General features: G+C 41.5%; 2 protein-coding genes across 36 annotated transcripts in view; one reads left to right on the top strand and one right to left on the bottom strand.

Moving 5' to 3' along the window:
- LOC106577504 (ankyrin-2) overlaps positions 1–21,819 on the top strand; it is a 255,844-nt gene extending 234,025 nt beyond the window's left edge. For 23 of the 24 annotated variants that reach the window (XM_045701293.1, XM_045701294.1, XM_045701287.1 and 20 more), the window contains 5 exons: positions 13,082–13,165; positions 13,409–13,573; positions 15,339–15,527; positions 15,799–15,890; positions 17,290–21,819. In XM_045701293.1, the coding sequence (XP_045557249.1) occupies positions 13,082–13,165; positions 13,409–13,573; positions 15,339–15,527; positions 15,799–15,890; positions 17,290–17,497 (738 nt within the window). In that variant the 3' untranslated portion in view covers positions 17,498–21,819. Of the gene's footprint in view, positions 1–930; positions 10,306–10,820; positions 11,844–12,634; positions 12,728–13,081; positions 13,166–13,408; positions 13,574–15,338; positions 15,528–15,798; positions 15,891–17,289 lie in introns of those variants that run through there. The other variant, XM_014155564.2, reaches the window with a different exon arrangement.
- Positions 21,820–21,970: 151 nt separating this feature from the next.
- The window catches only part of LOC106577507 (calcium/calmodulin-dependent protein kinase type II delta chain), a 130,949-nt gene continuing 126,864 nt past the window's right edge, over positions 21,971–26,055 (bottom strand). For all 12 annotated transcript variants that reach the window (XM_014155586.2, XM_014155591.2, XM_014155594.2 and 9 more), the window contains 4 exons: positions 25,497–25,572; positions 25,262–25,356; positions 24,909–25,155; positions 21,971–24,510 (listed from right to left, as the gene is read on the bottom strand). In XM_014155586.2, coding sequence (XP_014011061.1) covers positions 24,920–25,155; positions 25,262–25,356; positions 25,497–25,572 — 407 coding nt within the window. In that variant the 3' untranslated portion in view covers positions 21,971–24,510; positions 24,909–24,919. The remainder of the gene's footprint in view (positions 24,511–24,908; positions 25,156–25,261; positions 25,357–25,496; positions 25,573–26,055) is intronic.

Genomic DNA, 26,055 nt, shown 5'->3' with positions numbered 1-26,055 from the left:
AGTTCTGGGTATTGACGCTAGAACTTCCTCTCCTGAATCTATAGGATCAGTCAATGAGCATAGACCACTATCCCCTGACTCACCCATACCTGAGTTTAGACAGGAATTACCTGAATCTGCTTTCTCATCTACAAGGTCTAGGTCATCATCACCTGAATCAGTGACTTCGGGGACTTCAGAAATTGAGTATATACTATCTGAGGCATTTGATTTTTGGCAGAGACCAGACTCACCTGAGTCAATAGTATCAGATACAGAGGAAAGACCCCTATCACCTGAGTCTTTATCAGAGTATTGTCCCATGTCACCTGAATCGGTCATGCTACTGACAAACATCAGATCATCTTCTCCTGAATCTACAGCATCAGTGGATGAGTACAGGTGTCTGTCTCCAGACTCTCCTCTACCACAATACCTACAATATTTCCCAGAACCAACTCTGTTTATGTCAGGATACAGGTCAGTGTCACCTGAATCAATATGCTCAAATATGGAATATGAAACTGAGTTATTCTTACATGCCTCAATGCTTTTTGAGGATAGACCCTCATCACCTGATTCAATAGCATCTGTAGATGAATACAGGGCACTATCACCTGATTCACCCATACCTGAGTTCTTACATGCAATACCTGAATGTGTTACATCTTCTGTATATGGATATAGATCGTCATCACCTGAATCAGTCTTTCAATTGACGCATGTCATCTGACTTGCATTTTGACAAACATCAGACTCTCTTCTCCTGAATCTACAGCATCAGTGGATGAGTACAGGTGTCTGTCTCCAGACTCTCCTCTACCACAATATCTACAATATTTCCCAGAACCAACAATATTTATGACAGGAAGCAGATCATCATCACCTGCATCAGTTTTGTCAGATGAAGAATTTGAGTTAAAATGAGATCTTCTTGTACCTCATCATTTTAAGGATAGACCCTCATCACCTGATTCAATAGCATCTATAGATGAATACAGGACACTGTCACCTGATTCACCCATACCTGAGTTTAGACAGGCGTTACGAGACTCTATCGTTTCAATGATTGGATATAGGTCCTCATCCCCTGAATCATTGGCAGATTATGAAACAGAGTCTGAAACAGAATATGCTCCTCTGATTTCTGAGATTGAAGATAGAAAAGACACTCCTGATTCAACAACATCAGTAGATGAGTTCAGAGCTCTGTCACCAGACTCCCCAGTACCCCAGTACACACAGCACGAAACTACTACACTAGTGACAGGGAATAGATCAGCATCGCCTGAATCAATAGGCTCAGATATGGAATCTGAAACAGAGTTATTCTTACATGCCTCATTGCTTTCTGAGAATAGACTCTCATCACCTGATTCAATAGCGTCTGTAGATGAATACAGGACACTGTCACCTGATTCACCCATACCTGAGTTCTTACATGCAATACCTGAATGTGTTACATCTTCTGTATATGGATATAGATCGTCATCACCTGAATCAGTGATTTCAGGGACTTCGGAAGTTGACGACATTCTATCTGAGGCTTTTGCATTTTGGCAGAGACCAGACTCACCTGAATCTACAGCATCAGTGGATGAGTACAGATGTCTGTCTCCAGACTCTCCTCTACCACAATACCTACAATATTTCCCAGAACCAACCATATTTATGACAGGAAGCAGATCATCGTCACCTGCATCAGAATTGTCAGATGATGAATATGATCTTTCTGACATCTTCTTGACACTCTTTTCAGAGAGAGGTAGACCCTCATCACCTGAATCAGTAGCATCAGTTGATGAATACATGGCGCTTTCACCAGACTCACCCATACCTGATTTTAGTCCGTCATTACCTGAATCTATTCCACATTTTATTGGATCCAGGTCAACTTCACCTGAATCAATGTGCTCAGATATGGAATGTGGGACTCTGCCCTTAATGTCGTTATTCTATGAAGATAGACCCCGATCACTAACATCAGTATGGTCAGACAACGAATGTGAGCTTTCTGATATTTTTTCAACAATCTTCTCAGATAAAGATAGGCCTTCATCTGAGGCTTTTGCCTTTTGGCAGAGACCAGACTCACCAGAGTCAATCGTGTCAGATACAGAGGAAAGACCCCAATCACCCGAGTCTTTATCAGAGTATTGCCCCATGTCACCTGAATCAGTCATGCTACTGACAAACATCAGATCATCTTCTCCTGAATCTACAGCATCAGTGGATGAGTACAGGTGTCTGTCTCCAGACTCTCCTCTACCACAATACCTACAATATTTCCCAGAACCAACTCTGTTTATGGCAAGAAGCAGATCATCGTCACCTGCGTCAGTATTGTCAGATTTGGAATATGAAACAGAGTTATTCTCATTCACCTCAATGCTTTTTGAGGACAGACCTGATTCAGTAGCATCTGTAGATGAATGCAGGGCACTATCACCTGACTCACCCATACCGGAGTTTAGACAGAATTTACTTGAATATTTTGTTGAATGTAGATCATCGTCACCTGAGTCAGTGACTTCTGATATTGAATATGCCCATTCACCATCAGAATCAGTCATGCGAGTGCCAATTTACAAACTTGTGTATGATGCAGATCGTTGGAAGCTGATCTCTCCAATACATGACCCCCAATATGTAGGAGAAACCTTTGCCAGTAAAACAGGTATGTTTGAGTATTGTGGGAGTACAATAGAGTATGTACAGAAATCAGAACTTCTAAGTAAAATGTTATCAAACGAGAGTGGGTTAAGATCAGACTCTCCTGAGTCAGTGAAGTCAATGGATGAGCATAGATCTTTATCTCCAGACTCACCAATTCCACAATATTTACAATATTTCCCAGAACCAGTAATGTTTATGGCCGGAAGCAGACCATCGTCACCCGATTCAGTGACTTCAGAAGAAATTGGACATATACAATCTGAGGCTTTTTCCTTTTGGGAGAGACCAGGCTCACCTGACTCAGTAGCATCTGTAGATGAATACCAGGCACTGTCACCTGATTCACCCATACCTGAGTTTAGACAAGACTTACCTGAATCTGTTACATATTCTATTGGATATAGATCCTCATCACCTGAATCAGTGACTTCAGATATTGAATATGAACCTTTAATTTCTGAGGTATTCTTTATTGAATCAAGACCAGACTCACCTGAATCAATAGTATCAGATACAGAGGAAAGACCCCTATCACCTGAGTCTTTATCAGAGTATTGTCCCATGTCACCTGAATCAGTCATGCTACTGACAAACATCAGATCATCTTCTCCTGAATCTACAGCATCAGTGGATGAGTACAGGTGTCTGTCTCCAGACTCTCCTCTACCACAATATCTACAATATTTCCCAGAACCAACCATATTTATGACAGGAAGCAGATCATCATCACCTGCCTCAGTATTGTCAGATGAAGAATTTGAAAATGAGTTATTCTTGTATGCCTCAATACATTTTAAGGATAGACCCTCATCACCTGATTCAATAGCATCTATAGATGAATACAGGACACTGTCACCTGATTCACCCATACCTGAGTTTAGACAGGCGTTACGAGACTCTATCGTTTCAATGATTGGATATAGGTCCTCATCCCCTGAATCATTGGCAGGATATGAAACAGAGTCTGAAACAGAATACGCTCCTCTGATTTCTGAGATTGAATATAGACAAGACACTCCTGATTCAACAACATCAGTAGATGAGTTCAGAGCTCTGTCACCAGACTCCCCAGTACCCCAGTACACACAGCACGTAACTACTACACTAGTGACAGGGAATAGATCAGGATCGCCTGAATCAATAGGCTCAGATATGGAATCTGAAACAGAGTTATTCTTGTATGGCTCAATGCTTTTTGAGGATAGACCCTCATCACCTGATTCAATAGCGTCTGTAGATGAATACAGGACACTGTCACCTGATTCACCCATACCTGAGTTCTTACATGCAATACCTGAATGTGTTACATCTTCTGTATATGGATATAGATCGTCATCACCTGAATCAGTGATTTCAGGGACTTCGGAAGTTGACGACATTCTATCTGAGGCTTTTGTGTTTTGGCAGAGACCAGACTCACCTGAATCTACAGCATCAGTGGATGAGTATAGATGTCTGTCTCCAGACTCTCCTCTACCACAATACCTGCAATATTTCCCAGAACCAACCATATTTATGACAGGAAGCAGATCATCATCACCTGCATCAGTATTGTTAGATGAAGAATTTGAAAATGAATTATTCTTACATGCCTCAATGCTTTTTGAGGATAGACCCTCATCACCTGATTCAATAGCATCTATAGATGAATACAGGGCACTATCACCTGATTCACCCATACCTGAGTTTAGACAGGTGTTACCTGAATCTGCTTTTTCAACTATTGGGTACAGATCATCATCACCTGAATCAGTTGATTCAGATATTGAATATGCTCCACTCATTTCTGAGTCGATCTTTGAGCAAAGACCAGACTCACCTGAATCAATAGTATCAGATACAGAGGAAAGACCCCTATCACCTGAGTCTTTATCAGAGTATTGTCCCATGTCACCTGAATCAGTCATGCTACTGACAAACATCAGATCATCTTCTCCTGAATCTACAGCATCAGTGGATGAGTACAGGTGTCTGTCTCCAGACTCTCCTCTACCACAATACCTACAATATTTCCCAGAACCAACCATATTTATGACAGGAAGCAGATCATCATCACCTGCTTTGGTATTTTCAGATGAAGAATTTGAAACAGAGTTATTCTTGTATGCCTCAATGCTTTTTGAGGATAGACCCTCATCACCTGATTCAATAGCATCTATAGATGAATACAGGACACTGTCACCTGATTCACCCATACCTGAGTTTAGACAGGCGTTACGAGACTCTATCGTTTCAATGATTGGATATAGGTCCTCATCCCCTGAATCATTGGCAGGATATGAAACAGAGTCTGAAACAGAATATGCTCCTCTGATTTCTGAGATTGAATATAGACAAGACACTCCTGATTCAACAACATCAGTAGATGAGTTCAGAGCTCTGTCACCAGACTCCCCAGTACCCCAGTACACACAGCACGTAACTACTACACTAGTGACAGGGAATAGATCAGCAACGCCTGAATCAATAGGCTCAGATATGGAATCTGAAACAGAGTTATTCTTGTATGGCTCAATGCTTTCTGAGAATAGACTTTCATCACCTGATTCAATAGCGTCTGTAGATGAATACAGGACACTGTCACCTGATTCACCCATACCTGAGTTCTTACATGCAATACCTGAATGTGTTACATCTTCTGTATATGGATATAGATCGTCATCACCTGAATCAGTGATTTCAGGGACTTCGGAAGTTGACGACATTCTATCTGAGGCTTTTGCATTTTGGCAGAGACCAGACTCACCTGAATCTACAGCATCAGTGGATGAGTACAGGTGTCTGTCTCCAGACTCTCCTCTACCACAATATCTACAATATTTCCCAGAACCAACCATATTTATGACAGGAAGCAGATCATCATCACCTGCCTCAGTATTGTCAGATGAAGAATTTGAAAATGAGTTATTCTTGTATGCCTCAATACATTTTAAGGATAGACCCTCATCACCTGATTCAATAGCATCTATAGATGAATACAGGACACTGTCACCTGATTCACCCATACCTGAGTTTAGACAGGCGTTACCTGAATCTGCTTTTTCAACTATTGGGTACAGATCATCATCACCTGAATCAGTTGATTCAGATATTGAATATGCTCCACTCATTTCTGAGTCGATCTTTGAGCAAAGACCAGACTCACCTGAATCAATAGTATCAGATACAGAGGAAAGACCCCTATCACCTGAGTCTTTATCAGAGTATTGTCCCATGTCACCTGAATCAGTCATGCTACTGACAAACATCAGATCATCTTCTCCTGAATCTACAGCATCAGTGGATGAGTACAGGTGTCTGTCTCCAGACTCTCCTCTACCACAATACCTACAACATTACCCAGAACCAACTCTGTTTATGACAAGAAGCAGATCATCGTCACCTGCGTCAGTATTGTCAGATTTGGAATATGAAACAGAGTTATTCTCATTCACCTCAATGCTTTTTGAGGACAGACCTGATTCAGTAGCATCTGTAGATGAATGCAGGGCACTATCACCTGACTCACCCATACCGGAGTTTAGACAGAATTTACTTGAATATTTTGTTGAATGTAGATCATCGTCACCTGAGTCAGTGACTTCTGATATTGAATATGCCCATTCACCATCAGAATCAGTCATGCGAGTGCCAATTTACAAACTTGTGTACGATGCAGATCGTTGGAAGCTGATCTCTCCAATACATGACCCCCAATATGTAGGAGAAACCTTTGCTAGTAAAACAGGTATGTTTGAGTATTGTGGGAGTACAATAGAGTATGTACAGAAATCAGAACTACTAAGTAAAATGTTATCAAACGAGAGTGGGTTAAGATCAGACTCTCCTGAGTCAGTGAAGTCAATGGATGAGCATAGATCTTTATCTCCAGACTCACCAATTCCACAATTTTTACAATATTTCCCAGAACCAGTAATGTTTATGGCCGGAAGCAGACCATCGTCACCCGATTCAGTGACTTCAGAAGAAATTGGACATATACAATCTGAGGCTTTTTCCTTTTGGGAGAGACCAGGCTCACCTGACTCAGTAGCATCTGTAGATGAATACCAGGCACTGTCACCTGATTCACCCATACCTGAGTTTAGACAAGACTTACCTGAATCTGTTACATATTCTATTGAATATAGATCCTCATCACCTGAATCAGTGACTTCAGATATTGAATATGAACCTTTAATTTCTGAGGTATTCTTTATTGAATCAAGACCAGACTCACCTGAATCAATAGTATCAGATACAGAGGAAAGACCCCTATCACCTGAGTCTTTATCAGAGTATTGTCCCATGTCACCTGAATCAGTCATGCTACTGACAAACATCAGATCATCTTCTCCTGAATCTACAGCATCAGTGGATGAGTACAGGTGTCTGTCTCCAGACTCTCCTCTACCACAATACCTACAATATTTCCCAGAACCAACCATATTTATGACAGGAAGCAGATCATCATCACTTGCATCAGTATTGTCAGATGAAGAATTTGAAAATGAGTTATTCTTGTATGCCTCAATACATTTTAAGGATAGACCCTCATCACCTGATTCAATAGCATCTATAGATGAATACAGGGCACTGTCACCTGATTCACCCATACCTGAGTTTAGACAGGCGTTACGAGACTCTATCGTTTCAATGATTGGATACAGGTCCTCATCCCCTGAATCATTGGCAGGATATGAAACAGAGTCTGAAACAGAATACGCTCCTCTGATTTCTGAGATTGAAGATAGACAAGACACTCCTGATTCAACAACATCAGTAGATGAGTTCAGAGCTCTGTCACCAGACTCCCCAGTACCCCAGTACATACAGCACGAAACTACTACACTAGTGACAGGGAATAGATCAGCATCGCCTGAATCAATAGGCTCAGATATGGAATCTGAAACAGAGTTATTCTTGTATGGCTCAATGCTTTCTGAGAATAGACTTTCATCACCTGATTCAATAGTGTCTATAGATGAATACAGGACACTGTCACCTGATTCACCCATACCTGAGTTTAGACAGGTGTTACCTGAATCTGCTTTTTCAACTATTGGGTACAGGTCATCATCACCTGAATCAGTTGATTCAGATATTGAATATGCTCCACTCATTTCTGAGTCGATCTTTGAGCAAAGACCAGACTCACCTGAATCAATAGTATCAGATACAGAGGAAAGACCCCTATCACCTGAGTCTTTATCAGAGTATTGTCCCATGTCACCTGAATCAGTCATGCTACTGACAAACATCAGATCATCTTCTCCTGAATCTACAGCATCAGTGGATGAGTACAGGTGTCTGTCTCCAGACTCTCCTCTACCACAATACCTACAATATTTCCCAGAACCAACCATATTTATGACAGGAAGCAGATCATCATCACCTGCATCAGTTTTGTCAGATGAAGAATTTGAAAATGAGTTATTCTTGTATGCCTCAATACATTTTAAGGATAGACCCTCATCACCTGATTCAATAGCATCTATAGATGAATACAGGACACTGTCACCTGATTCACCCATACCTGAGTTTAGACAGGCGTTACGAGAGGCTATTGTTTCAATGATTGGATATAGGTCCTCATCACCTGAATCAGTGGCTTCAGATGTAGAATATGCTCCACACATTTTCGAGTCCTCCTCTGTTGAATTGAGACCAGACTCACCTGAATCAGTAGCATCAGTGAATGGACATAGGTCTTTTTCACCTCAGTCACCAATTCTACAATTTACACAGATTGCACTTGGGTCTACCACAGTAGAAACAGGATATAGGTCTTCATCCCCATTATCAACAACATCAGACATGGAATTTGACTTGGTATATTCTGACATTGAGGAAACAAAGTTGCCAACCAAAAGTTTCATTCCTGAGCATGTTTCCCCATCAGAAATATTGTCAAGAGACGCATCAGAACAGAAACCTAAGGCTGCTTTGTCAGGTTCACCTGTAGCTGGAACAGCCATGATGGTAGACGAATACAATCGTATGTATGATACAGAGCTTTGGAAGCTTATCTCTCAAATACACGACGCCCAATATGTAGGAGAAACCTTCTTGAGTAAAACAGGTGTCTTGGAGTATACTGGGAGTAGCGAAGCATATGTGGAGACTTCTCCTGGTGAGGAAGACGTTGCTCAATGTAGCGCAGACGTCAGTCCAGAAGCTGTACCCGGTCCACAAGTGGAACCAGCAGCTACCACTGAAACAGCCAAGATCGATCAGGATGTAGCTTTGACTGAGAGTATAGAGTACATACAGACTTCTCCAGAGGAGAGAGAAGTTGCTCAAGGTAGCACTGAGATCAGCACAGAAGCTCTACCAGATTGGCAAGTGGAACCTTCAGAAACTACAACTGAGATGGTCAAGATTGATCAGGATGTAGCTCCTACTGAGAGTCCAAGCGTATCCGATATAGTTTTACCTGAATCACCAGCAGCAGAAGTAGTATCGAAGTTTACATTTGAAACAGGTCACAGATCAGCTTCCCCTCACTCCGAATCAGACTCTGGAGATGAATGGGTCATAGTGTCTGTATCGGAGACCGAGGATAAGCCTCTATCACCCGAGTCATTACCTGACTGCCGACCCATATCACCTGCAACGTTGGTGTTAAAGGCAGATGTTAGAACGTCATCACCTGAATCTGTGTTATTCGAGAAACAAGTTGAGAAGGATAGACCGCTATCCACTGAGTCTGTTGAATACAGAACCATGTCTCTAGAATCAATGATGTCAATGGATAAGGTTAGATCATCTTCACCTGAATCAATGCATGAGATCAATGACAATAGGTCGCTTTCTCCAGACTCACCCATCCCTCAGTATACAAGATCAGGTGTGTCAGGTATGGATTCATGTAATATGGAGTATGCCACAATAGAACACAGGTCATCATCACCTGAATCCATGACCTCTGGCTCTGAGTATGAGCTAATGGTCATATCATCGTCAGCATTAGAAAGTCGGCCATCCTCACCTGATTCCCTAGAATCAGTCAGCAGGAATAAACGGCTATCACCTGACTCACCAGTGCCTGAGTTTATGAGGATATTATCTCAGTACTTCATGGAACCCCGGGCCCTTAGTGATAGAACGTCTTCACCTGAGTCTGTGTCATCAGACACTGTATTCATAGCTTTGCCTGTAGATTCTTGGGCCGATGTCCGCCGAAGGCAATCGTCTCCTGAGTCAGGTGCATCAGATGAAGAGTTAAGTTTAGTTATTACAGGTACAGAAACAATGACATTTAAAGCAGGTACGTTGAGTCATGTGACATCTGTTTTAACGTCTGAGCGTGTCCCAATGTCGCTAGAGGAAAATACCTTGGGTGTTACTCTGTTGTCAGTCCCAGCTACTAAATTTGAAATAGAGCAGGGACAAATGAGCACGACAGATCAAGGCTTACCAAGGGTCAGTGGGCTAGTAGCAGAAATGGTCACTACATCTACGGAACAGGCACGGACAAAGCATGGTTCAGAGCATGCTGAAACCATCCCAACTCCCCAAGCCACTATGGGTTTGGAAAATGTCAAAAAGGTCCAGAAAGATGGCCCAGTTAAGCAACAACCAGTGAAGGTCAAGGACAGAAGTGAGGAAGAAGTAGAGGTCCTGCGCCTCAGTGCTGATTCAATAAAGACCCAGGAAGCCCCACAGAGGGTAAGAGAGAGAGAGCATGATAAAGATGACTTTGCACGTGCTATGGAATGATGGAATAACTCCCAATTCTAATGGAGGATGACAATAACACTGTATGGTCGAAATGGATGTCTGGATTCACCAATGGGTTTCTGCAAAATGGAGTGTATCTAAGGAATGTTTGTACGATCACAATGCACTTAGATGGTGGGTGATGTAACTAACCAATTCTGACTCATTTGAGCTCTTAGTAACAGTTTGTGTGCAAGCATATTGCTATTACTGTAACTTTGTTGGGCACTGTGATGTTGACCTTTTATAATTGCTTGGTTTGTTCTCTCCAGTGTTCTTGCAGTGATTTAAATGTGACATGGTGTTGTGGGAGAAAATGACTAATGAGACCTTAGTCAACCAAGTACTCTCATGTTAGTGTGTTGCAGTTTGTTGATGGGATGTTATTGGAGCATGCCAACTGACTTGCTATAACAACACATTTGAAGAATACTTGTTCAAGTGATGTCAACATTTACTTCCAGGCTCCGTCTCAAACAGCCAAGGAAATACAGTTGAAGACCAGTTATGGGAAAATGCAAAGAAAATTAGAGTCTACCATGGTAACGGAAAGTACTTTACATGAGCAAAAGGCAGTATTAGACTTGAGTCAAGAAACAAGCATATCAGGTCTGGTATCACCAAAGCAGACAAAGACAGCCACAGGCTACGAACCTCTGATATCAACCCCATTGCAGATCAGTGAACAATACCCTTTCACTACCCATAGAGCAGTGACACCTAAACTAAAGGTACTTGACTCTGCCACTCAAGAATTCTCCGACTGGAGTGAATTTACACAAGAGGAATTCGAGGAGACTCATTCGGGTGAGTTATTTTCGCCGATGTCGAGCCAATTCCTGGTGCCACCAGATTACGAGGCCGTGTTTTCCGGATGCCACTCTCTGAGAGTCTCCGAGTGTAGCCAGTTGTCCCCCACTGATATGAGTCCAGTTTCTCCTGTCTTCAGCGACCCTCTGTCAGATAAGGGTCAGGTCACAACCACCACCCTGATGGGTCCTGAGTTCGCTTCCATGTCTGCTACACCTGGATCTGCAGAAGCCTTTGAATTCTCGCCAGACTTTAAGCGAGTGATCGGCGAATTTGAGAAAACACTCTCTTCATTTGGGCCAGTTGTCCAATCAGATTCCACCCAAGAAAATTCGGACCTGGAGTTCTTTGACTGCAAAGATGATTTCTCAGACTTCTCAGAGGCAGAGGATCTGGAGCCAGAGGAACTTGAGGTCCTCTACCACATCGAGGAGCCTCCATCCCCAACCCCCTTCGGAAGCACTCTGGAAACGGGCTTCCTCAAAGGAAGCCATGTATGCAGCGCACAGTTCCTACGGGTGGATGACCAAAATCGCTTCTCTTTGGGTAGTGAAAGTCTTGGGGACTATGGCATTTATGACGGACCAGAAAGTGAAAGTGAAACTGTACCCATGTGTGAGGAGCTACCCTCCAGGTCGCAGGCAGGGTACGATGACGATGAATATTCTCTGGAACGGGTAAGAGGTCAAGCATGACGACTGCACCTTGCCCTGGCTTGTGTCCCAGCTTTTCAGGCTGATTGCAGTGTTACCACAGTCCAGAGAGGACATCAACTGACTCAAACACAGAGACTAATACAAGAAGCTTATGAGTGGTGTGTTTGCATGTGTGCATACTTACCAAACAAAACACACTAAGTCAAAACCACTTCAAAGTGGGGTTACTGACCAAGACAATGGAATAATCATGTGGCAAAAGCCTGATCAATAATGAAAATGCTTAGTTATGAGAATGCTTTTTTGCTGTGTTGGCAAATTCTTCTTATATTTTCAGCTAGGTTATCTGATGCAATGAAGAGTACATACAAATACATTCTATAACATTTTATTGAAATAATTACCTTCACTGTCAATACTTCATATTCCACTTCAACATTCCATACAGAAGTACTTGTTTGCAGCTTTGACCACCATTTCGTTGGATTGTCATGGCCATATCTTGCATGGCTGGTTTTGTTTAAGATTGTTGTTCAACTGGGCCTTCTTTTCATCTTCCATCACCATTTTATAGAACCTCTCTCATACTGTATATTTTTTCTTTCAATTTCTATCAGGTCTACAATAGCCTACTTTTGAATGCCTTTTCGGCATCCCTATGAGAGAAAAGTAAAGAGCCAAGAAAGAGAAAAGAAGGATCAGTTGCCTGTTGTTCTGTGCCTGCAGTAACAGTACCTGAAGTAACTATACAAAACGTGTTACCATGTTATAATGATCTACGATGGCCACAATGGCTGTGTGCTGTCTCTCAGGAGATAAATGAGGAGCTAGGGTTGCTGTCATCGGATAGCTCAGAGGAGGAAGTGTTGACCACCAGGGTGGTCCGACGCAGAGTTATCATCCAGGTATACAGCATTGAAGAGCATGTGGAGAAGTGGGGCCCAGCCCTAGTGTGCTGTGGTGTGGTGTTGGGGTTAGATGGGAGTTGAGGTTTAGCTTGTGGGTAGTTTTATTGCTGTGCTGCACTTCCCCTCGAACGTTGGGTCATTTTTCAAATTTGGATTTCTATTTCATTCTGCACCCTCATATGCCATATCATTTTGTTGATTTAAATCTTTATGGTCTTAGATAATGATTGAAAACGGTTTATTTCCTTTTTGAGTGGGGTTTACAATGTTTAAACCGGTTATTCTGTGTACTTGCTGTGCTTGTATGTGTTCAGGATCAGTTGTATGACTGTGTATCTGTTCTCTCTCTAGGCGGATGATCTGCCAGACATCCCTCCGCAAACAGTGACAGAGGAACAGTACATGGATGAGCATGGAAACATGGTAGTCAAGAAGGTAAAGGGATTTTTTGCATCTGCATTCACTGTATAACAGACACTTAACTCTAGAACATACCCCGATTTACAGTAGATCTCAACTACATACTGTAACTACTATGTATCCATGTTTGTCAATTATAAAGTAATCCAGTCTCCTCAGGCAAATACTGTACGTGTGTTTTATATTATAAGACCTAGTCATGCAGCTCAGTGCTCTACCAGTGGCAACTTTCCTTTCTTTCTGGTCTCTTTCCCCCAGATCACGCGGAAGGTGATCCGTAAGTACTTCTCTCCAGACGGCGTGGAGAGAGAGGAGGTGACGGTGGAGGGATCTCACCAGGAGATGGTCAGTGTGGAGGAAGGAGACGGCTTCTCCAAGGTAGTGAAGAGGACAGTGGTCCGGAGCGAGGGAGATCAGACCGAGGTCAGTCTGTCTGTATGTGTGTCTGTCTGCTGTCTTTGTGTCTATAGACTTTGTTTGGGGTCAATATTCCAGTATTTCTGAAAATGATTGTGTATTACAGGGTTTACGTATACTGTGGATATTATGATGTCACAAGGGTGTCTGGCCTTAATGTGGAACTGACATCGTTTTAACTACTTTGTAGATATAAAAAAAAAAACAGAATCATAATGTCAGTTAACATATACAATATCCAGTTCATGCTTCAAAACCAACTTCATAAGAGGTTTTCAAAATTCCATGACGTACGGTAATTCATTGTTGGCAGAATAGATGGCTGCAGTTCAATGCACGATTAATATAATTCACTAATACATTTCTTGGTAGTCCAAAAAATATTGCTATCAGGTTGTAAATCACAACTGGCCTGGTACGTTGTTTGCTGCCTCCACCCATTCGGGATGCGGTGTTTCAGTTTCAATGACTCAATATTTTGACAAAAAAACGGATGACTGTAGTTAAGACTGGGAATGTCAATACAATCAAACTAGCAAGGGCAATGATCACAAGTCAGTCATAACGTGGCTAATAGGCTAACGCACGCGTGTCAAACATGGCTGAATGGGACACACAAGCGAGAATAAATGAGTCAATAGTTGAGTCATCTACTTTATGAAATTACAGCCTGATGCGCTCGCATCGGTGAATTCAACTTCAATTGCGTTGCTTTCATGTGTCCCCAGAGAGAAATGTACAGACACATGCCACAGTCCTAGCTAGGCTACTAAAATGTTGCAGTCTGGCTTCGATTTTTAAAGCTGGACAATGAATAACCAAAAAACAAAACCTGCAACAAGACACCACGCCAAGGAGAAACATGTAGTCCTATTACAGCAACATGGCTGCCAGATAGAACACAACACCTCCCATAACCCCCTGTTCTAGGTCACTTGGCCAATTAAGCAGATGGGTGAATGCCATCCTATTCAGCTATTGCTGTATATATACTATTCTATCCCACGTATCCTACAGATATACTAAAATATTTTATCCACATACTGTCCATAATGTCTACACATTCCATCACACACAAGCATTTCGCTATATCCGCAATAGCATCTGCTATATATGTGTATGTGACCAATAAAATGTGATTTGATTTGGTTAATTTGGCAGCACCTGGGAAATAATGTACTGGGAATTTGCCATAAGGAGAGCAGCAACAAGCTCTCCAAAGCTCCATGGACATTAATGTTTGAATAAAGTACATTTGACTCATTTGGTGCTTAGAGTAAGTCTTGACAGAGCCTTTTGATTTGAATGTATTTTTAGATTTTTCCATGAAAATACTTATTTTACCTTTAACCTGCTTCCTGAGCCCTACACTTGGGTGCTATCTAGAACCTTTAAACATTATTTGGCTGTCCCCATAGGAGAACCCTTTGAGGAACCCTTTTTGGTTCCAGGGAGAACCCTTTTGGGTTTCATGTAGAACCCTTGGTTTTACATGGAACCCAAAAAGGTTCTACCTGGAACTAAGAAGGGGTATACCTGGAACCAAGAAGGGTTCTTCTATGGGGACAGCTGAAGAACCCTTTTGGAAGATTTTTTTCTGAGTGTATGTGCTGAGATCCCTTGCCTATTCATTGTCCGTGTATAGTTCAGGCTACACCACAATATATAATGTGTCCATAATGACTGTATATCCTTACAGTGTATACTGTATAATCAAGTTTTGTAATCTACTGTATCAGTGACCTTTGAACCCTGTGTTTGACCTCTCCAGTTGACCTTTTCGGAGCCCTTGGCCCTGGGGGCCACCACGGCCTCAGACTTCGAGTCAGAGCAGGTGCAGGGCCGAAAGGTCAGCAAGGTGGTCAAGACGACGGTGGTGAGGGGCGAGAGGATGGAGAAGCAGATGGGTGACTCAACGCTGGCCGCAGACCTCCCCTCGGCCAAGGAGGACTTTGAGAAGGTCAGTCGTCAGGGAGGGAGAGTCGTGACAATGCCAGGAGTGTCTTTTCTACCTCAGTGGCTCGAGCAGAGCAGGTTGATATTAGCAATACTGTGCCTGGAATATAAAGCTGAATGCTTCTTGACTGTAACATGTTTTTTAGAAGCATGTCTGTTTTTAATATTGTCTGTTAAAAACCTTATTGAGTGCCAGTTTGAAGATCAACTCTAGGACCAGAGACACTGGGTTTTGGTGTTTGAAATGTCCCTTTTCCTTGTTCTGTCACTTCCAGGCGTTGAGTTATGCTGGAGGCTTTGGAAAAATCCAACTTCCTCATTTAGTAGAGAAAGAGGTTGTGAAGGACGACGGTTCTGTGGTCAAAAGGTTTGAGAGCAGAACGGGAGTTCATTCATTTACGTGTCCATCTTTGTTTGGACATTCCTGTTGGTTTCCTGAGTGATTTATCCGAAAGCATGGTGTGAATACAGCCTGGTCCCAGGTCTGGTTGTGCTATATGACCAACACCTATGATTGTTGTTATGTCAAACATGCCATGGCATTGGCTATACAGCGTAAACATATCAGGGAGCAGGTTAGTGAATACCTCCGCTCTATATCTTAACCATAACTCTTAAACACACCTTAGATGCTTACATTTTGACATGGTGATTTGAAAGGTAAGTTAGATGAATTTTGCTTTTTTACAACCAGATCTCTATTTTTGATGGAAATGGCATGTTATAGATGGGTCCAGACACTTATTGTGCGGTTTCATTTGTTTGTGTGAAATTTACCCAAACCAGGGATTCATTTCTTCATACTCGTTGTGCAGTACGGGGCTCCTCTGAAAAAGCATGAACAAATGCTCCTAAAAACACCAAAATACTTTATCCGCAACGTTATATTCCATTTTGTTGCGACTCGAGCGATACATCTCTGTCCATTGTACAGTTAACTGCCAAAACAAAGAAAGTTGAGTAACACTTGAGTAAATGATGGATACAAGGTATATTGAAAGCAGGTGCTTCCACACAGGAAGTTCCAGACACTTTGTATAATCTATGCCAAGGCGCATTGAAGCTGTTCTGGCGGCTTGTGGTGGCCCAATGCCCTATTAAGAAACGTTATTTTGGTGTTTGCTTTATTTTGGCAGTTACCTCTAGCAGCAGGCTACACGGAGAAATGAACAGCTGGATAGGGGAAATGGCTCAAGTCGTACAAAATGCAATATAATGTTGCGGATAAAGTTCATAATGACATAATTTCATGTGTACAACGTGTAAAGACCTGCATCCCTAAATTGGGAGCGTTTTAGTTTCTAAAAGGACGTATTTGGGTGTTTTTGGAGAATTTGTTAACGTTTTTTCAGAGCCCCCGTACCGCACAACGAGGATGAGGAAATTAATCAGTGGTCAAGTTTCTCAAAAACAAGGAAAATCGCAAAAAAACTGTCTGGACCCTTCTATAACATGCCATTTCCATCAAACATTTAGATATGTTTGTAAAAAAGCTAACTTTTCCTTTAATCATAGGGCCTTTGGTCATGGGGCTTGTGTGACGCTTTCAGATTACTCATAGGTGTTCCAGACCACGCTCTAACATGCATGATGTGTTTTAGATGTTAATTCTAAAAATGACGGTCAACAGAGTTTTGGTCAACCTACAAACTGCAAGCCTGTCAATGAAGCGCTATCAAAACTGTGACAGGTTGTTTGAAAAGAATTGGCTCACCAAGCCCAATAACCTCGAAACTCCCTCCCTCCCTCTCCCATTCCATCTCCAGAACCCAGATGCGTAAGTCTCGTACCCAGAAGAGGACTGTGGTGAAGGACGCCCAGGGTAAGCATGTGCACCTGGAGCGGCTGGACGACACCCCAGAGACCCTGCAACCCGATGCCCTTCAGCAACACCTGCACCTGCTGCTCCAACGCTATTGTGCCAAGGAGGAGGAGGAAGGAGAGAAAGAGGAGGAGAAGAGAAAGAAGAAGTGATGGGCTGATTTGATTTGCTGGCTGAGTTGTTCTCCTTCCCTTTTGGCCCTGCCCCCCATGCTACATAAGCCCCCTATCCACAAAAAGCCTATGAAGTCTTGTAAGCTCACCCCTGGTCTTTACCTTCCGCACAGACATCTCCTGCTAAAGACACTGGATTGCGTTTTTGTTTTGTTGTTTTTCCCTTTTGTGGCAAATAATGGAACACTTTTTGTTTTTGTTATTTGTGCTTTCACTTTTTTTTGTCGTTTTCCTTTTGACTTTTCCTGTTTTATTTGCGCATTTTGTGACCAAAGATAGTTCCCCCTTTCTCGTCGGGTTACTTAGAATAATATTTGGTCGTTATCCTTTTTTTGGGGTTCTTCTAGTTTTTGGCTGCTGTGGTACAATAAACAACAACACAAACAAAATGCAACAAAAGGAAAACAAAAACAGAAAACGAATAAAGAGGGGGCAGCTCTGACATTCGCCTCATGCACAGGCATCTTCCTAAAGGAACGATTGTAAAACATTTGTAAATAATGGAGAAGAAACATGCTCGGACTGGGAGAAAACAAAACGAACAGCAATTCAAAAGCATTTATTACATTTTCCCCACGGTACATGCTGTACACGTACTTGCACCAATTAAAAAGGCTCTTCTGTTCTGAGGTGAAGGGTCATAACAAAGTTGACCCTTTTCGCCCCACTAGGAGTCACTTGTCACAAAGAGTTTTGGAAAGATACTGTAAAAAGGGAGGATATTCCATACTCTTTCATCAAGGACAATATGTGATCTGAACCAACATTTTACTGAAGCAAATCACCCTCATATAACCCTGCACTACAGTTCTGTAGTGCTGCGCGATTAAACGAAATGTTGGTTATTTTTTGTTTTTTAAACAACTATTTGACTGTCGGTTCAATTATTTGAATTCCATTTAGTTTGGGTTTTGTCTGAGCTCAGTGTGCACATTGCGCTGTAATTTCTCTTGCAATAAATCAGATCATGCCTGAACTGTGCGATGTAGTAGGGAGTTGTAGTTTCCAACAGGCCAATGGTCTATATAGTTGCGCAACAAAAACGTGATAATTAACTACAATGACCATAATCCATTGCACGGCTACTTGCCCGTTCTTCCGCGATCAACAAGGGATACACAGAGAGCAGTTTCTTCACAAGGTATCTCTACCTGAAAATACCCGATGTAAGTGATTAATACAGTAGTTGGTATTCAGCAGTCATTAAAGTATGCCTTATTTACGATGAAGAACTACTAAAATAGTGATTTTGTCAGAGAGAGAGAGAGAGAGAGAGATGATGGCTTGGAATGAAATAATAAAGTCATCAAATAAAACAAATGTAATATACACAACAAGTGAAATAGTTTATTAAAGCGGCAATCAGCAGTAGAAACAATAACAAAGTGAGTCCTCCCTCAACCCTGTTTTGGTAAGAAGCTGAGGGCTGGAGAAATCAAACCTCTCTCAAATGAACCCTCAACCCTGTTTTGGTAAGAAGCTGAGGGCTGGAGAAATCAAACCTCTCTCAAATGAACCCTCAACCCTGTTTTGGTAAGAAGCTGAGGGCTGGAGAAATCAAACCTCTCTCAAATGAACCCTCAACCCTGTTTTGGTAAGAAGCTGAGGGCTGGAGAAATCAAACCTCTCTCAAATGAACCCTCAACCCTGTTTTGGTAAGAAGCTGAGGGATGGGGCTGGAGAAATCAAACCTCTCTCAAATGAACCCTCAACCCTGTTTTGGTAAGAAGCTGAGGGCTGGAGAAATCAAACCTCTCTCAAATGAACCCTCAACCCTGTTTTGGTAAGAAGCTGAGGGATGGGGCTGGAGAAATCAAATCTCTCTCAAATGAACCCTCAACCCTGTTTTGGTAAGAAGCTGAGGGATGGGGCTGGAGAAATCAAACCTCTCTCAAATGCATAGACACAATTATGGATTCAATGACTGACCATCCATGATATAAACATTTTTTAACCATGTTTTGAGGCTATATAGTGTTTGTTTAAATGTACATTGTATACAAACATTGGAGTAAAACAAGCTTATATTTTGGGTCCTGATAAGGTACGACAGTTTAACTAAGCTCATGAGGCAGTTATATTTTTCAAGAATCAATGGGTACATATCATTAATTTATAAGTCCAAAAATGAACGTAGGAACTGCTGATTGCCCCTCTAAAATAAAGTAACCTGAGTAAATGATGGTTAATAAGTGATAAGCTGCTGATTGCCCCTTTAAAATAAAGTAACCTGAGTAAATGATGGTTAATAAGTGATAAGCTGTAATGGGCCGTCACTACCATCATGGGACATTTTTAAAGGGTTTTATTCTGTGTTGTTACAGCATTCAAACCACGTAATGCATAGTGCATTTAATGTTTAAAGATTTTAATTGATAATCGAACCAAAACGACCTCAAAATGCAATAATCGCTCAGCACTACAGTTCTGTTTACAAAGTTAGCTCAAGCTGGTTACGTGTGTGATGTGTCGTTTTTTTGACAGGCCCTTTGAGCACACACTTTCAGCCCCCACTCCCATGTACTGTAATTGTGTATCTTTTCCTTCACACTATATCTCCCTGTCTATCCCTCTCTGTTTCTGGCTATCTAACGTGTGCTGTGTATTCACACTTCCTTCTGAGCAGTGCATCAGACTGCTGCCACCTCTGTGCGTGTGAATGCATGCGAGTGTGTGTTAGTTCATAGAATCCTCACTGACATTGCGACCTGCCCATTTGCGATCCGGAATGTTCTCGTTTCTTGTCTTTCATGTATGAGCACTTATCTGAAATTACTGCACCTATGGGTCAGAACACTAGGTATGTCCCCCCCCAAGCTTCAATCGTGTTTGACATCTCACCCCCTGTTCATTTTATCCCCGTGGTACATTACTCAGGTGAATGTCTACAATAGCTTTGATTAAGCCTGTTAAGATTGAGGATGGGGACAGAGAGAAACACCACAGAGACAGTGTGGTGTAGTTTGTTTTGTTTTATTTGCTGTTGATTTGATTTCTTCTGTTGGTATCAAATGGTATCAAATAAATGGTGATAATCTCAAAAGATTGGCACATCTTGTTTTTGACAGATTATTTTTGGTCTGATCTGCTTCCTGTTTACCTGTGATGGTACCGTGGAGATGGAATATCCTTTATGTAAAAAAAAAAAAACATTGGCTTTAATTTTGATCAGTAGATAAACCCGATAGATATGCTCTAAATATTGCTAGAGCCTTTTCGCATGCATTATTTCCCACTCAGTGGAGTTTTCCTTATTTAATCTTGTCTGAGGGCAGCTATGTGATTGGTTGGAAGGCCTGGGGGAAGAGCTTGTGACAGGCGAGCGTCAAGTAAGAAAAGTTAGGGAGGTAAGTCGGCAGATGGATAGATGGACGAACGTTAAACGCGGGTTGCGACACTCAAGGTCCCTGGTTTGAATCCCCATGCCTTGTTTTCTAACCTTACATTCGAAAGTTTCTAACCTTCATTTCGAAACTAACTTTCGTATTTTACTTTCTAATGTTAACTTCACATTTCTTGCCTAATAATGTATTTTCACTGGTTAGATTGAGGGTTGGTGCCTTGGCGGCAGAGGATGTAAAAGCCTAAACTTACTGCCCCCAGAAAAAGATCCACTGTAAAATAACACCCATGCAATATCAATATGAATTTGGCCCCCACAGACTGATCAGTTTTCTGGAGATTACATCTTTGTGTGTTTTCATTTTGATTTATATATTTATTTATTGACTTCCATCCGTGCTCTTCCTCTCCTCAACTGTGTGGAGCCATGAGTGTTTTATGTGTGTGTTGGTGTGAGTGCGATTTGAAGATGTGAGTTGAGGTAAAACAAGGGAATTGCAATTTCAACTCTGACCGATAAATTGCCGTTGTACACAAGGCTTCACTTAAATTCTGAAATGCTCTGGAAACCATGACTGAAACAAATACAGAAACCAAAACAGAACAGACATGGATGTACTGTAATCCTGGGCTGGCTGAAATCATTGTTGGTGTCATTTGCAGTACAAACTATATCTATGTAACAATATTACAGTTCCTCACTTTGTCAATTTACTTTGTGTGAGGAAAAAGTGAGAAATAAATTAAACAAAAGAAATCTGTCAAACGTACATTTGATTAGATGAATCCGCATCTTGTTTCCATGGTGATACTATTATACATATATATAAATATCTATGAGGGCATGTATTAGTTATGAAATTAATAAACAGGAAGGAAAAAAAACAGAATTGCTAACATGGCATAGCAGCTACAGTCTGTACGTGGCAGAAAATAAAATTGTACAAGTGTCAAATGTGTATGGAGTGGTTGTCATGCTTCCTAACCAAGCTATAAAGGATTACATTAGAGGTTTAGAATTGAAATTTCAACATTTTACAGTGATTCATTTTGCCTTCAAAATCGAGAGATAACGCATCACAAACAATAAACAGGCATGGAAATAAGACATTTGGAGAAAATCACATTTTATTACTTATTTCTTAAACATCAGTCCTTTCCCCTCATGGCAACAATATACACAGTGTCCCATAGTGCAGTTCAACTTAATTAACAAGTAATTCCCTTACATATCCATTGGCAAAACAAACAAACCTAAACACACCCATTTAATAAATCTCTAACAACTAGGAAAAACTGACCAGAACAATGTGATTCCATACTTGAGAACAGTCTCACTTCTCAGTATAAAACATTAATGTGTGTTGCTACTTGTCAAATAGAGTAATTAACAGACAGGGACACATCAGTGGTAAAAGGGGAAAGTAAAAGGCTCTTTATTTTCTTCCGGGGGGGGGTCAATAGTTCCACCGATATGCGAGGACTGGAAGAAATGATCAACAATAATCCAAGAAGGGACAACCTATCAATTCAACAATATAAAATTAAGAGAAAAAAATAACCAATAAAATTCACATAATTATTATCATCATTATGAAAATATCATTTGACTTAAACAGTGTTCCATGTCATACAATGGCCTTGAGTAATATACGTGGATATTATATCTACAGTATAGTTTACATTCCATCATTGAGACTTCACAGTTCTCACGTAATGGTGTATAGCCAAACGCATAGCAAAACATAGGTACCATTTTTCCCTTAACATAAATTGTCATTTGAAATTCCCAGTAATCATATTTAATATTGAGCCAATTGAGAACAAGTAAACTTGAATTGTCAACAGATTGTAAACTAAGCTAATGTTTAAACAGTTTAATACTCCAGAGTTTAAGCGAAGCTGTAGCAATTCACTCAATCACGAGTCTATACATCACCACAAAAAGCAAGCTCATGTTTGTCGTTCACTTATGTTCTAATAGATTTTTATAGCCATTTCTGCACAAAAAAACTGACATTTAAAAGAGGGTTGACAAACTGCGATATGTTGGTCTCTGTCCTTTAAGGCTAAACTGATATCACTTTTGTCATTGGGACCGATGTGCAATACTGAGATTATATAAATGCACTCATGAGTTTGTCAGTTCACCGCATATCCCCGACCCTGATAATATTGGAAAACCAAGCCATATAGAGTGCCCTCTGTGATTACTGGGACGGTGAAGCATTTTTTTCTTCTTTTGGCTCTATACTCCAAACGTTTGGATTTGAAATTGAACAGTGACCTTCAAGTGCAGACTGTCATCTTTAATTTGAGGGTATTTTCATCCATATCGGCTAAAGCGTTTATAAATTACAGCACTTTTTGTACATAGTCCCCCCCATTTTAGGGGAGCAAAAGTATTGGGACAAATTCACTTAATGTGTATTAAAGTAGTAAAAAGTATTTGGTCCCAGCTTGTAACACTACAAATTTGTTGGATGCATTTGCTGTTTGTTTTGGTTGCGTTTCAGATTATTTTATATATTTTATTTTTAACAGAAATTAAATGGTAAATAATGTATTGTGTCATTTTGGAATGTTTCTAAACACTTCTGCATTCATGTGGAGACTACTATGATTATGAATAATCCCGTATGAATCGCTAATAATTATGAGTAAGGACATTAGACACACAATATCATACCCCCCCCTCGAAAATACTAACCTCCCCTGTTATTGTAATGGTGAGAGGTTAGCATGTGTTGGTATGATATTTGTGCATCTAACTTTCTCACTCACGATTCATTCAGGATTATCCATATAAAAGTGCCTCCAAAATGGCACAATACATTATTTACTATTCATTTCTATTGGGCACAAAATAATCTGAAACAACCAAAACAAACAGAAAATGCATCCAACAAATGTGTAGAGTCACAAACTTGATGTAGTCATTGCGTGCTATGAATATGAGACCACATACTTTTTACTACTTTAATACACATTTAAGTGAATTCGCCTCAATACTTTTGGTCCCCTAAAATGGGGAGGACTACTATGTACAAAAAGTGCTGTAATTTCTAAATGGTTCACCCAATATGGATGAAAATAACTTCAAATTAAAGCTGTCAGTCTGCACTATAAACTTCAGCCACGATTTCAAAAGAAGCCAAAAGAAGAAAAAAATGCTTCACTGTCCGAATAATTATGGACGACACTGTACTACTGTATATTATTTAAGATTGAAAATCTCTCTGATATATCTCATAAACCCACAAATTTGCAAACTTCACATATCGTCAACAACTCTGGCATGTACTGTATCGATTTTCCTATGGCATTCAAACTGAAAACATGTTTAAAATTAGGAAATTATTGTAAAAAATATATATGTTTCAGTCAAATGTCCTGCGATGAGACAGAAGACTGAGAAGAATGGAACAATGCGCTAAAACACCATCATTTTCTCTATAAAATGATATCATCAAGATTGTTGTTTCCTTTTTATATTTTACAAGAAGAATCTTCAGTCCAGCAGCGACGATATGTAAACAACACTCAGAGGGCGGAGTTGTAGCGTTGGGATGGGATTGGGCGAGGATGTCACACACTTAGTAGGTGGATTCCGTAGGTCAGCTGACAGCTGTAGACTAGGGGGTCCTCAACTGCGACAGAAAGATGTGGAATTGATGTATTTTACACTTGCTAATTAGTAACTTGTATTGTAAAAAATGTGTTTGAGGCCAGCTAAGGTAGAGAAAGACCAAAGCAGACCAAGCTAGCTACATAGCTCCAGGATGAAGCAGGTTGGGTGGACTAAGCGCACCTACAGTCACCTACCTTGACTAGCTAGGGATGATCAAGGCTAAACCAGAACAAAGGCAGACCAAACTAAGCACATTAGCAGGCTAGCAGCTACATGGTGCAGGCGGAGCGGATCAAGTTAGAGATACAGGACAGGGACCAGGTAGGGATAGCAGGGCCAAAGCAGAACCAATCTAGCTACATAGCTCCAGAATGACTGGATAAAGCAGACCAGGCCAGCACAGGGCTATAATCCCACCTCTAGTCAACTTATTTGGCCGGCACAGTGGGTGAGCCGGAGCGGTGGAAGTGGATGTTCTGCCACTTGGCGTCACGGCGGTGCCAGATGCGGGTCTCCTCCGACTGCATGGTGCGTGGCATGCCGCTGGCGTCCATGTACTGGGTGAGGCGAATGTAAGCGATGCACGCCGCATCGTCGCCGATCAGGTGCACGTGGGGGTTGAGCAGGATGGTGTGGACGGGCCCTTGCTTGCCCCTGGACAGAGCTGGATGACAGAGGCGGATTGGAGGGAAATGGATAAAATCAGTACACAGTCAAGGTAATTAATGCTTCTACAGTCATTGGTGCATAATGGAATGCAGGGGCTCTACCGTTCTCAAAGTAGAATCTGTGGAAGTCGGTTCCCTCCACTAGGTTTCCCAAAGCCTCTGGCTCAAAGGATGTAAGCCCGGGATCACAGATCTTCCTGTGAGACAGAAGTGGAACACAAACAATTACATTTTCAAAATGGTGCAGTGTTGGCATATGGATAAATATCTAGATTGTAGGGCCTCTGTATGCGATCGCTGTTGTAGATCACTGTAGATAAAATCCAAGATCACTAACGTGTAGGCTTCAAAGTCTCCATTGTTGATGGCCTCAATCAGCTGCTCAGTCACTTTGATGATCTCCTGCTTACGAGCTGAGAGGGGGAGCAAGAGAAAAAAAAATACATTTCCACAGGTTGCCACAAACCTAACAGGGAACTGTCCCACAACCATAGGCGATTCAAGTAACACACCTCTGATGTGTTAAGTAATCAAGGGAGTAAATTAATCCCTTTAGAGCAGTTTGAGGGATTTACATTAACCAAAGATGCACCATTGAGAGCATCCTGTCGGGCTGTATGACCGCCTGGTACGGCAACTTCTCCGCCCACAACCGTAAGGCTCTCCAGAGGGTAGTGATGTCTGCCCAACGCATCACCGGGGGCAAACTACCTGCCCTCCAGGACACCTACACCACCCGATGTCACAGGAAGGCCAAAAGGATCATCAAGGACATCAACCACCTGAGCCACAGCCTGTTCACCCCGCTATCATCCAGAAGGCGAGGTCAGTACAGGTCCATCAAAGCTGGGACCGAGAGTCTGAAAAACAGTTTCTATCTCAAGGCCACCAGTCTG

Source organism: Salmo salar, chromosome ssa18 (genome assembly GCF_905237065.1).
Source record: "Salmo salar chromosome ssa18, Ssal_v3.1, whole genome shotgun sequence".
Taxonomy (NCBI): domain Eukaryota; kingdom Metazoa; phylum Chordata; class Actinopteri; order Salmoniformes; family Salmonidae; genus Salmo; species Salmo salar.
Note: the sequence above shows the minus strand (reverse complement) of the source record. Positions and strands in the feature narration are given on the sequence as shown.